This window comes from Bolinopsis microptera, chromosome 12 (genome assembly GCF_026151205.1).
Source record: "Bolinopsis microptera isolate Bmic1 chromosome 12, MBARI_Bmic_1.0, whole genome shotgun sequence".
NCBI lineage: Eukaryota > Metazoa > Ctenophora > Tentaculata > Lobata > Bolinopsidae > Bolinopsis > Bolinopsis microptera.
In genome coordinates, this window is record NC_087083.1 from 14,426,587 (window position 1) to 14,440,222 (window position 13,636).

The 13,636-nt window shown below is 35.3% G+C and overlaps 3 protein-coding genes across 3 annotated transcripts in view; 1 reads left to right on the plus strand and 2 right to left on the minus strand.

Moving 5' to 3' along the window:
* The window catches only part of LOC134824381 (multidrug resistance-associated protein 1-like), a 96,322-nt gene extending 86,526 nt beyond the window's left edge, over positions 1-9,796 (minus strand). The window contains exon 1 of the mRNA XM_063836280.1: positions 9,771-9,796. The gene's annotated coding sequence lies outside the window, so the exon portion shown is untranslated. The remainder of the gene's footprint in view (positions 1-9,770) is intronic.
* LOC134823946 (uncharacterized) overlaps positions 227-13,636 on the minus strand; it is a 40,995-nt gene continuing 27,585 nt past the window's right edge. Inside the window, exons 14-26 of the mRNA XM_063835542.1 lie at positions 13,037-13,161; positions 12,049-12,118; positions 11,438-11,614; positions 10,372-10,476; positions 10,127-10,262; positions 8,858-8,958; positions 8,345-8,436; positions 7,505-7,599; positions 7,256-7,352; positions 3,879-4,002; positions 3,505-3,630; positions 1,508-1,686; positions 227-1,261 (exon numbers count right to left, since the gene is read on the minus strand). Coding sequence (XP_063691612.1) covers positions 1,220-1,261; positions 1,508-1,686; positions 3,505-3,630; positions 3,879-4,002; positions 7,256-7,352; positions 7,505-7,599; positions 8,345-8,436; positions 8,858-8,958; positions 10,127-10,262; positions 10,372-10,476; positions 11,438-11,614; positions 12,049-12,118; positions 13,037-13,161 — 1,469 coding nt within the window. The 3' untranslated portion in view covers positions 227-1,219. The remainder of the gene's footprint in view (positions 1,262-1,507; positions 1,687-3,504; positions 3,631-3,878; positions 4,003-7,255; positions 7,353-7,504; positions 7,600-8,344; positions 8,437-8,857; positions 8,959-10,126; positions 10,263-10,371; positions 10,477-11,437; positions 11,615-12,048; positions 12,119-13,036; positions 13,162-13,636) is intronic.
* The window catches only part of LOC134824383 (ubiquitin conjugation factor E4 B-like), an 80,113-nt gene continuing 76,295 nt past the window's right edge, over positions 9,819-13,636 (plus strand). The window contains exon 1 of the mRNA XM_063836282.1: positions 9,819-9,844. The gene's annotated coding sequence lies outside the window, so the exon portion shown is untranslated. The remainder of the gene's footprint in view (positions 9,845-13,636) is intronic.

Consider the following 13,636-nt stretch of genomic DNA (forward strand, 5'->3'; position numbering starts at 1 on the left):
AGCTAATTTTTCATGGTGTCCCGAATTTTATTTTTGAATCGTTCAAATTTTCATACTAACCATTGATATTCTCAGATTATGTGACTGATTAAATGCTGAAGATAAAAGAAATATATTCATTTTGCTAAGATTATGTTTGCGTTTCATTGCTCAACAGCTGTTCGAAGGATCAAATTTAAGATTATCATCTAATTACTATCTAATTAAAATTAAAACAATTACTGGATATTCGCAACAATGTGTCATGAAAAATCAGTCAAAAATCTAAATCATCCCAACAATATCGCCTAATTTAAACATTAACTTATCATTATTGAATATTAGTAAAATATATGATAGTGATAACTAACTTTAAGCTTAACTACCTTACATCACCAAATGAGAATAGTCATAAAGTCATTACACTAGACAATTCTATATGGATCTCATGGAATGGTACTTATACCTTACTAAAGACCGGCGAAAATGACAGAAACTATTTAACCATTACTATTAGGGGTCGTTAAAATATTACATAATCACTGAGAGGGGTCAGGGGTGGGGTTCTAAATTATTACGCAAGTGTATTTTATCACAATAGCCATATTGTGTAAAACTGATTACAGAGGGGGGATTCCAAAATTGTCCAAACGTAATATTTGAACGATCCCCTATCACAGCTAAGGGCGAGGATTTTTCTTTAAACGAATAAAGCAAGGAAATTTCATCTTTTCTGAGGAAAGCTGCAACAAATCCAACTAATAACACTACAAAAGAAAAGTACGGCACAGGATGGAGGGTTTATTTGTCATGTTCTTTTTGAATTACAGTAGAAAAGTGAAGAAAATAGTAGTAATACGTTACCATGCAAATAGTATTAGAAATTACTAATTAGTTACCGCGTAAATATGAACCGTAAAAATAGCAAATATATCTACAAATAATGGGCAGGGATGACAGGAAAATAAATAACATTCTCATCTAATAACGCTTCTAATAACGCTTCTAATAACGCTTTATCATTTTCACTGAGTGCTGTCCAATAAATCATACACAAGACAGAATGGTGAAATTTATAAGTTTTTTTCGTTTCTGTACAACGTTACAATAACTTCTTGATAGTGACGTCATCATCTTGATAGTGACGTCATCAGCTTGATAGTGACTTCATCAGAAGACATGGAGGATAAAGCCCGGGTTAACTGGGCTGGAAGATAGAGTTAGTCCAGATTCCTGGAGATTACTTGTTCTTCTTAGCGGTGCCAAGATCTACTTTGTTCACCTGAGGAACAAACTTTTTAACTAATTTTGATAAAAACAATCAATCTTAGGGGGGGGGGGGGGGTCCACACAATCACTTAGTAGGACCTGATTAACTGATTGATGCTAAAAGGAAGTTAAGTTACATTAGGTGGCTGATATATCTAATCAATATTATGTGGACTGTGAAATTACAAGGCATGTGACATCACGTGTCTATAATTCACAAAGCGTGTGACGTCACGTGTTTATAGGTCAGCTGACTAACCTTGCTGGCGAAGCGGAGACTGGTGAGGGACTCGCTGGTGTGTTTGTCTAGCGGACTGACGTTAACAAACATGAGAGTCTTGCTGTTTCCCCCCAGACTGTTACACAGCAGGTAGGTAAGCTTACTGTTCCGGTACGGAATATGGGTCTTCTTCTCTTGCAGCGCCATCATCACGTTACCTGTCACGTGATATTGTACTGTCACGTGGTATCACGTTATACTTATCATAATATCACAAGATACAAATAATGTGGTGGTATACTGATGATGATGATTTCACTTACCAAGTTCGCTGAGTGATGTGTTTATAACTTACCAAGTTCGCTGAGTGATGTGTTTATAGCCTACTTACCAAGTTCGCTGAGTGATGTGTTAATACACTTACCAAGTTCGCTGAGTGATGTGTTTATACACTTACCAAGTTCGCTGAGTGATGTGTTTATACACTTACCAAGTTCGCTGAGTGATGTGTTTATACACTTACCAAGTTCGCTGAGTGATGTGTTTATACACTTACCAAGTTCGCTGAGTGATGTGTTTATACACTTACCAAGTTCGCTGAGTGATGTGTTTATAACTTACCAAGTTCGCTGAGTGATGTGTTTATAGCCTACTTACCAAGTTCGCTGAGTGATGTGTTTATACACTTACCAAGTTCGCTGAGTGATGTGTTTATAACTTACCAAGTTCGCTGAGTGATGTGTTTATAGCCTACTTACCAAGTTCGCTGAGTGATGTGTTTATACACTTACCAAGTTCGCTGAGTGATGTGTTTATAGCCTAGTTACCAAGTTCGCTGAGTGATGTGTTTATACACTTACCAAGTTCGCTGAGTGATGTGTTTATACACTTACCAAGTTCGCTGAGTGATGTGTTTATACACTTACCAAGTTCGCTGAGTGATGTGTTTATACACTTACCAAGTTCGCTGAGTGATGTGTTTATACACTTACCAAGTTCGCTGAGTGATGTGTTTATACACTTACCAAGTTCGCTGAGTGATGTGTTTATACACTTACCAAGTTCGCTGAGTGATGTGTTTATACACTTACCAAGTTCGCTGAGTGATGTGTTTATAGCCTACTTACCAAGTTCGCTGAGTGATGTGTTTATACACTTACCAAGTTCGCTGAGTGATGTGTTTATAGCCTACTTACCAAGTTCGCTGAGTGATGTGTTTATAACTTACCAAGTTCGCTGAGTGATGTGTTTATAGCCTACTTACCAAGTTCGCTGAGTGATGTGTTTATACACTTACCAAGTTCGCTGAGTGATGTGTTTATAGCCTAGTTACCAAGTTCGCTGAGTGATGTGTTTATACACTTACCAAGTTCGCTGAGTGATGTGTTTATACACTTACCAAGTTCGCTGAGTGATGTGTTTATACACTTACCAAGTTCGCTGAGTGATGTGTTTATACACTTACCAAGTTCGCTGAGTGATGTGTTTATACACTTACCAAGTTCGCTGAGTGATGTGTTTATACACTTACCAAGTTCGCTGAGTGATGTGTTTATACACTTACCAAGTTCGCTGAGTGATGTGTTTATACACTTACCAAGTTCGCTGAGTGATGTGTTTATAGCCTACTTACCAAGTTCGCTGAGTGATGTGTTTATACACTTACCAAGTTCGCTGAGTGATGTGTTTATAGCCTACTTACCAAGTTCGCTGAGTGATGTGTTTATACACTTACCAAGTTCGCTGAGTGATGTGTTTATAACTTACCAAGTTCGCTGAGTGATGTGTTTATACACTTACCAAGTTCGCTGAGTGATGTGTTTATACACTTACCAAGTTCGCTGAGTGATGTGTTTATACACTTACCAAGTTCGCTGAGTGATGTGTTTATACACTTACCAAGTTCGCTGAGTGATGTGTTTATAGCCTACTTACCAAGTTCGCTGAGTGATGTGTTTATACACTTACCAAGTTCGCTGAGTGATGTTTTTATAGCCTACTTACCAAGTTCGCTGAGTGATGTGTTTATAACTTACCAAGTTCGCTGAGTGATGTGTTTATAGCCTGAGCCTCTTTCAGTCGCTGACCAGTGCTCCCACTTTTCTCAACACGTTCTGAACCAGCTAAATCCACCAGATTTAGGTTACCCACACAGGTGTCACCTATACCAACAAATCAATTAGTTAATTAGCTATCAATTAAATCGTAATTTTTAAGGGTTTCAACGTTGTACCGGAGTTTCGGATATTTAATTATTGTAAACTATTGTTTAGCGAATTAATTAAGCTGGTTTACCATTTCCAACCTGGGGGTGCGTCAACCTCATAAATATACACAAATACCTATTTTGAAATCGGAGGGAATAATAGGTATTAATGAGGTTGATGCCCCCCCCCCCAACCTATCGTACCGTTTTTGGTGTTTTTCCCCTCAATTTTGAGTCTGAAGACGGAATGCGACCGTGAACTCCTCTCGTTACACTTTGTGGCAGCTACAGTTCGGTTCTTGTTGGCTTTCAGTAGCAACTCGTGTACCTACAAGTAACAGAGATATTATCTACCTACAAGTAACAGAGATAGTATCTACCTACAAGTAACAGAGATAGTATCTACCTACAAGTAACAGAGATAGTATCTACCTACAAGTAACAGAGATACTATCTACCTACAAGTAACAGAGACAGTATCTACCTACAAGTAACAGAGATAGTATCTACCTACAAGTAACAGAGACATTATCTACCTACAAGTAACAGAGATATTATCTACCTACAAGTAACAGAGATAGTATCTACCTACAAGTAACAGAGATAGTATCTACCTACAAGTAACAGAGATAGTATCTACCTACAAGTAACAGAGATAGTATCTACCTACAAGTAACAGAGATAGTATCTACCTACAAGTAACAGAGATATTATCTACCTACAAGTAACAGAGATAGTATCTACCTACAAGTAACAGAGATAGTATCTACCTACAAGTAACAGAGATATTATCTACCTACAAGTAACAGAGATATTATCTACCTACAAGTAACAGAGATAGTATCTACCTACAAGTAACAGAGATAGTATCTACCTACAAGTAACAGAGATAGTATCTACCTACAAGTAACAGAGATAGTATCTACCTACAAGTAACAGAGATAGTATCTACCTACAAGTAACAGAGATAGTATCTACCTACAAGTAACAGAGATATTATCTACCTACAAGTAACAGAGATAGTATCTACCTACAAGTAACAGAGATATTATCTACCTACAAGTAACAGAGATATTATCTACCTACAAGTAACAGAGATAGTATCTACCTACAAGTAACAGAGATAGTATCTACCTACAAGTAACAGAGATAATATCTACCTACAAGTAACAGAGATATTATCTACCTACAAGTAACAGAGATAGTATCTACCTACAAGTAACAGAGATATTATCTACCTACAAGTAACAGAGATAGTATCTACCTACAAGTAACAGAGATAATATCTACCTACAAGTAACAGAGATAGTATCTACCTACAAGTAACAGAGATAGTATCTACCTACAAGTAACAGAGATATTATCTACCTACAAGTAACAGAGATAGTATCTACCTACAAGTAACAGAGATACTATCTACCTACAAGTAACAGAGACAGTATCTACCTACAAGTAACAGAGATAGTATCTACCTACAAGTAACAGAGATATTATCTACCTACAAGTAACAGAGATATTATCTACCTACAAGTAACAGAGATAGTATCTACCTACAAGTAACAGAGATATTATCTACCTACAAGTAACAGAGATAGTATCTACCTACAAGTAACAGAGATAATATCTACCTACAAGTAACAGAGACAGTATCTACCTACAAGTAACAGAGATAGTATCTACCTACAAGTAACAGAGATATTATCTACCTACAAGTAACAGAGATATTATCTACCTACAAGTAACAGAGATAGTATCTACCTACAAGTAACAGAGATAGTATCTACCTACAAGTAACAGAGATATTATCTACCTACAAGTAACAGAGATAGTATCTACCTACAAGTAACAGAGATACTATCTACCTACAAGTAACAGAGACAGTATCTACCTACAAGTAACAGAGATAGTATCTACCTACAAGTAACAGAGATATTATCTACCTACAAGTAACAGAGATATTATCTACCTACAAGTAACAGAGATATTATCTACCTACAAGTAACAGAGATAGTATCTACCTACAAGTAACAGAGATAGTATCTACCTACAAGTAACAGAGATAGTATCTACCTACAAGTAACAGAGATAGTATCTACCTACAAGTAACAGAGATAGTATCTACCTACAAGTAACAGAGATAGTATCTACCTACAAGTAACAGAGATAGTATCTACCTACAAGTAACAGAGATAGTATCTACCTACAAGTAACAGAGATAGTATCTACCTACAAGTAACAGAGATAGTATCTACCTACAAGTAACAGAGATAGTATCTACCTACAAGTAACAGAGATATTATCTACCTACAAGTAACAGAGATACTATCTACCTACAAGTAACAGAGATAGTATCTACCTACAAGTAACAGAGATATTATCTACCTACAAGTAACAGAGATAGTATCTACCTACAAGTAACAGAGATATTATCTACCTACAAGTAACAGAGATACTATCTACCTACAAGTAACAGAGATAGTATCTACCTACAAGTAACAGAGATATTATCTACCTACAAGTAACAGAGATAGTATCTACCTACAAGTAACAGAGATAGTATCTACCTACAAGTAACAGAGATAGTATCTACCTACAAGTAACAGAGATAGTATCTACCTACAAGTAACAGAGATAGTATCTACCTACAAGTAACAGAGATAGTATCTACCTACAAGTAACAGAGATAGTATCTACCTACAAGTAACAGAGATAGTATCTACCTACAAGTAACAGAGATACTATCTACCTACAAGTAACAGAGATAGTATCTACCTACAAGTAACAGAGATAGTATCTACCTACAAGTAACAGAGATAGTATCTACCTACAAGTAACAGAGATAGTATCTACCTACAAGTAACAGAGATAATATCTACCTACAAGTAACAGAGATATTATCTACCTACAAGTAACAGAGATAGTATCTACCTACAAGTAACAGAGATAGTATCTACCTACAAGTAACAGAGATAGTATCTACCTACAAGTAACAGAGATAGTATCTACCTACAAGTAACAGAGATAGTATCTACCTACAAGTAACAGAGATAGTATCTACCTACAAGTAACAGAGATATTATCTACCTACAAGTAACAGAGATAGTATCTACCTACAAGTAACAGAGATATTATCTACCTACAAGTAACAGAGATATTATCTACCTACAAGTAACAGAGATAGTATCTACCTACAAGTAACAGAGATAGTATCTACCTACAAATATCAGAGACAGTATATTAAAAGAGGATTTTATCGAAAGCCCTCCGGGCTCCGTCTTCTTCTGCTATGAACTAGTATTTATATTATCATACTTATAACACCATATATTATGGTAATACACTCCATAATACTCCAATTCGGAGCATATTTGAATTGTTTACACAATAGAGAAACGAGATAACAATTTGATAATTCTATCCTCGAATCAACAGTTTCATTGCATTATAAAATATCCTAGTTGACAGGAATTAAAACCACTTCTAACGTGACGTGTCTGGTCACGTGACGTGTCTGGTCACGTGACGTGTCTGGTCACGTGACGTGTTTGGTCACGTGACGTGTCTGGTCACGTGATACTCACATCATAACAGTTCTGTACAATAACAGACTTGACATTTGTAACTTCCACTTCACGCGTCTTCTCATTTACAAGCTTTATCACTATCTTCTGGTCGGTGCTGAAATAGAGTTAGTAGACACATTAAACAACTGCTAGTTGACATAAAACCGATGATTAATTTAAACAAGTTAAATTCATGATTAAGTTTACCAAATACAACCATCAGCTTAAAATGCTTTGCAATGTTGTGTTATGTTTACATTAGAATACCTGCAAATAAGATCGTGCAGGTTCTCGTTGTAGATCTCCAGAAAGGAAGCTGTAAACACATAGTCCCAGCCCTGGTCCGCCATCTCATCCCCAGTCTGGGTAATTATATAATTATTAGTGTTGAAGTGAGCAATAATATAATTATTACTGTTAAAGTGAGCAATAATATAATTATTACTGTTAAAGTGAGCAATAATATAATTATTACTGTTAAAGTGAGCAATAATATAATTATTACTGTTAAAGTGAGTAATAATATAATTATTACTGTTAAAGTGAGCAATAATATAATTATTACTGTTAAAGTGAGTAATAATATAATTATTACTGTTAAAGTGAGCAATAATATAATTATTACTGTTATAGTGAGCAATAATATAATTATTAGTGTTAAAGTGAGCAATAATATAATTATTACTGTTAAAGTGAGTAATAATATAATTATTACTGTTAAAGTGAGCAATAATATAATTATTACTGTTAAAGTGAGTAATAATATAATTATTACTGTTAAAGTGAGCAATAATATAATTATTACTGTTATAGTGAGCAATAATATAATTATTAGTGTTAAAGTGAGCAATAATATAATTATTACTGTTAAAGTGAGCAATAATATAATTATTACTGTTAAAGTGACACACTTCTCTTATCTCTATTCATTATTATACAAGTGGTATTAATAACAAAATAATATCAACCATACTTAACTTTTCAAGATTTATAAAATTTAGATAATATGATTCATGATACAAATCATTTAAAAGTATAAAGGTAGTGATGATAAGTAATATAAAGGTAGTGTAAAGTATAAAGGTAGTGATGATAACTGATAAGTACCTTGAAGACCTGCTCCATAGCTCGCGGGATAATGCCCCTGTACTCGCTGGACGGGTCAATAGGACCCTGCATAGTGTGGGTCTTTCCACTTCCTGAGTAGTGGTTTCAGTGTGAGGCTTATCTAACTTACATAATTTATCTAACTTACATAATTTATCTAACTTACATAATTTATCTAACTTACATAATTTATCTAACTTACATAATTTATCTAACTTACATAATTTATCTAACTTACATAATTTATCTAACTTACATAATTTATCTAACTTACATAATTTATCTAACTTACATAATTTATCTAACTTACATAATTTATCTAACTTACATAATTTATTTAACTTACATAATTTCAGTGAGATTAAATGACGAATAATTCGGCAAAACGTGGAATTGTTAGTAACAATTATAAAGATATCAGGAACTAATAGTACCTAATTAGGAACTAATTAGTGACTACTTAATCAAATACAACTCAATTTATAACTGAGAACAAGGCAGGTGACCAGTTACCTGTTTGCCCGTAAGCGAATATACACACGTTGAACCCGTCAAGTGCAGATTGTACCAGCCCAGAGACCTCAGCGAAGGTATCTTCTTGGGTGTGGCGAGGTCTGAGGCAAATATTTAGTTTGGCGGTTTAATTCAAAGTTCGACAACCTGCCAAATATGGAGCGAGAATTAAAACGTTAATAAAGTTAAATATATACACGTGCTGTCATGCTAGGATATCAGTCGGAAGGCGAGGGGAGATGGCTATTTAATATTTGTATTATATAACGTGTCTTATATTTAATATTTGTATTATATAACGTGTCTTATATTTAACATTTGTATTATATAACGTGTCTTATATTTGTTAGAGCTTTCGCTGACGTTGAGGTGGAAAAACAAGCCAATATCGAATTTTGTAGCCACAATCGCCCCGGAATAAAGCAGTAAAGGATCACAAGATAGTTAAGTTTTTAACGGCCAGGTAGCGTAGTTGGTTAATCATCGGATTTGTAATCGTGAGATTGCGAGTTCGAAACCCACTGCCTGCCTAGTCGTGGGGTGAGTGTCGTCGACATTCAGCTAAAGATCCTGAGTGGTCTATGCAGCCCCCCGGTCTACTCAGCCGAATATTCGAGAAATCGTGTGTGAGGGTTAAATGACTAAATGAGAAGCTGTCCATTGCAGCGAAGTCTCGGGCGAAGAAAGTATGGTACACACTACCTTAACCGTCACTGGCCTAATTAAATCCTTCGGCTTCCTGTAATTGGCTAGTTACACTTGTGTAACAATGTGGCTGTTGGAATACTCCGAAGTAAAATAAGTGTGAGATACAAAAAAAGTGTCATCAAACAAATGATACGACGTATTCCAGGGTGATCTGCTGAAGACTCAACTAGTTTCGGCCTTTGAGGGCCATCCACAGGAGTGTCACCTCAAATTATTTGTTATATAGTAGTGTTGAAAGTTTTAATACTTTCAACACTACTATATAACAAATAATTTGAGGTGACACTCCTGTGGGTGTCTTATATTTAATATTTGTATAATATAACGTGTCTTATATTTGATATTTGTATTATATAACGTGTCTTATATTTAATATTTGTATTATATAACGTGTCTTATATTTAATATTTGTATTATATAACGTGTCTTATATTTAATATGTGTATTATATAACGTGTCTTATAATTAATATTTGTATTATATAACGTGTCTTATATTTAATATTTGTAGTATATAACGTGTCTTATATTTAATATTTGCATAAATTAAACAACAACTAACCCAAACACGTGATCAAAGTTGAAGCTGTTGTTGAGTGTTTCTCCTTTTCTTCCCAACTTCTCAGCTTGCAAAGAAGACACAGTTATGTTGGTATTATCTTTACTGAACTCTATCTGGGGCACCTCGTGGGTCGGCTCTGTAAAGAAGACACAGTTATGTTGGTATTATCTTTACTAAACTCTATCTGCGGCACCTCGTGGGTCGGCTCTGTAAAGAAGACACAGTTATGTTGGTATTATCTTTACTAAACTCTATCTGGGGCACCTCGTGGGTCGGCTCTGAGAAAGAAGACACAGTTATGTTGGTATTATCTTTACTAAACTCTATCTGCGGCACCTCGTGGGTAGGCTCTGTAAAGAAGACACAGTTATGTTGGTATTATCTTTACTAAACTCTATCTGGGGCACCTCGTGGGTAGGCTCTGTAAAGAAGACACAGTTATGTTGGTATTATCTTTACTAAACTCTATCTGGGGCACCTCGTGGGTCGGCTCTGTAAAGAAGACACAGTTATGTTGGTATTATCTTTACTAAACTCTATCTGCGGCACCTCGTGGGTCGGCTCTGTAAAGAAGACACAGTTATGTTGGTATTATCTTTACTAAACTCTATCTGGGGCACCTCGTGGGTAGGCTCTGTAAAGAAGACACAGTTATGTTGGTATTATCTTTACTAAACTCTATCTGCGGCACCTCGTGGGTCGGCTCTGTAAAGAAGACACAGTTATGTTGGTATTATCTTTACTAAACTCTATCTGGGGCACCTCGTGGGTCGGCTCTGTAAAGAAGACACAGTTATGTTGGTATTATCTTTACTAAACTCTATCTGCGGCACCTCGTGGGTCGGCTCTGTAAAGAAGACACAGTTATGTTGGTATTATCTTTACTAAACTCTATCTGGGGCACCTCGTGGGTAGGCTCTGTAAAGAAAACACAGTTATGTTGGTATTATCTTTACTAAACTCTATCTGGGGCACCTCGTGGGTCGGCTCTGTAAAGAAGACACAGTTATGTTGGTATTATCTTTACTAAACTCTATCTGCGGCACCTCGTGGGTCGGCTCTGTAAAGAAGACACAGTTATGTTGGTATTATCTTTACTAAACTCTATCTGCGGCACCTCGTGGGTCGGCTCTGTAAAGAAGACACAGTTATGTTGGTATTATCTTTACTAAACTCTATCTGGGGCACCTCGTGGGTAGGCTCTGTAAAGAAAACACAGTTATGTTGGTATTATCTTTACTAAACTCTATCTGGGGCACCTCGTGGGTCGGCTCTGTAAAGAAGACACAGTTATGTTGGTATTATCTTTACTAAACTCTATCTGGGGCACCTCGTGTGTCGGCTCTGAGAAAGAAGACACAGTTATGTTGGTATTATCTTTACTGAACTCTATCTGGGGCACCTCGTGGGTCGGCTCTGAGAAAGAAGACACAGTTATGTTGGTATTATCTTTACTAAACTCTATCTGGGGCACCTCGTGGGTCGGCTCTGAGAGTAATTGCTAATTAATTGGATGGTAATTGCTAATTAATTTGATGGTAATTGCTAATTAATTGGATGGTAATTGCTAATTAATTGGATGGTAATTGCTAATTAATTGGATGGTAATTGCTAATTAATTTTATGGTAATTGCTAATTAATTGGATGGTAATTGCTAATTAATTGGATGGTAATTGCTAATTAATTGGATGGTAATTGCTACTTTATTATCATCCTGAGCGGCTCTAGAACGCACCTGTACACTAGTAACAACCGCGTTACAAGTTACAACACTTTTATAATGATATATAATTAAAACGTAAGTTTTATTGGCATTTTCATTATTATATATTTTAAAGTCACTATTGTGAGGATACATTAGAACTAGACAGATTCGACAGAAGCAACAATTTAATCATAATTCAAATAATGTTATACTCACGGCCAGTCATGACTTCGCTGTGAAGGAAAGGGCGAACTCTGCAGTATACACGGATATTACCCTTCAGCTCCTAGAATAGTGGTAATGTGAGGGGGGGGGGGGGATGTGAAGGGGGGGGGGGGGGGGGGGGGGGGGGATGTGAAGCTACAACATTTCAGGTTCCTCTAACACAGAATTTCCGTTTCATATCTTTAGCAATTGCATATTTTATATCTCAATTGTGAGGGTAGTAGATCCAGTGATCGAAATTTAATCGAAATGTTAATACCTGAATAGTGTTATGAATTAGTGAGGTGACATGTTTATTGTTTATGGTACATGTTAATACCTGAATAGTGTTATGAATTAGTGAGGTGACATGTTTATTGTTTATGGTACATGTTAATACCTGAATAGTGTTATGAATTAGTGAGGTGACATGTTTATTGTTTATGGTACATATTAATACCTGAATAGTGTTATGAATTAGTGAGGTGACATGTTTATTGTTTATGGTACATGTTAATACCTGAATAGTGTTATGTATTAGTGAGGTCATATGTTTATTGTTTATGGTACATGTTAATACCTGAATAGTGTTATGAATTAGTGAGGTGACATGTTTATTGTTTATGGTACATGTTAATACCTGAATAGTGTTATGTATTAGTGAGGTCATATGTTTATTGTTTATGGTACATGTTAATACCTGAATAGTGTTATGAATTAGTGAGGTGACATGTTTATTGTTTATGGTACATGTTAATACCTGAATAGTGTTATGAATTAGTGAGGTGACATGTTTATTGTTTATGGTACATGTTAATACCTGAATAGTGTTATGAATTAGTGAGGTGACATGTTTATTGTTTATGGTACATGTTAATACCTGAATAGTGTTATGAATTAGTGAGGTCACATGTTTATTGTTTATGGTACATGTTAATACCTGAATAGTGTTATGAATTAGTGAGGTGACATGTTTATTGTTTATGGTACATGTTAATACCTGAATAGTGTTATGAAGTTTCCTCCTGAGTAGTTCCCCTGCTTGTAATCTCTCAGTGCACACTGTTAGTTTCTGTTCTAGTTCGCTGATCTGACTTTCTCTATCTGACAGCACTCTGTTTATATCTGTAACATTACATTGTTCAAAACATTGTTCAAAACATTGTTCAAAACATTGTTCAAAACATTTTCATAACATTGTTCAAAACATGTTCATAAAATTGTTCAAAACATGTTCATAACATTGTTCAAAACATGTTCATAACATTGTTCAAAACATGTTCATAACATTGCTTCTTATACGTCATATTATGTTCAAAATATTTTCATAACATTGCTTCTTATACGTCATATTATGTTCAAAACATGTTCATAACATTGTTTCTTATATATCTTCATAACATTGTTAAATTCAACTGTTGATAATGACGTTAATAACAAAAAACTTGCAGAATGCAGGTGAAATAAATTTTAAATGTCAACATGTTTTTTAAAAGTAACATTTTGAAAGTTTAATGATTAAAAAGTAGTGTTTTTTTGGGTCAAGTTAAAATGAGCCTGCCCAGTACAAATAGAATACCTCTGTCAAGTTAAAATGAGC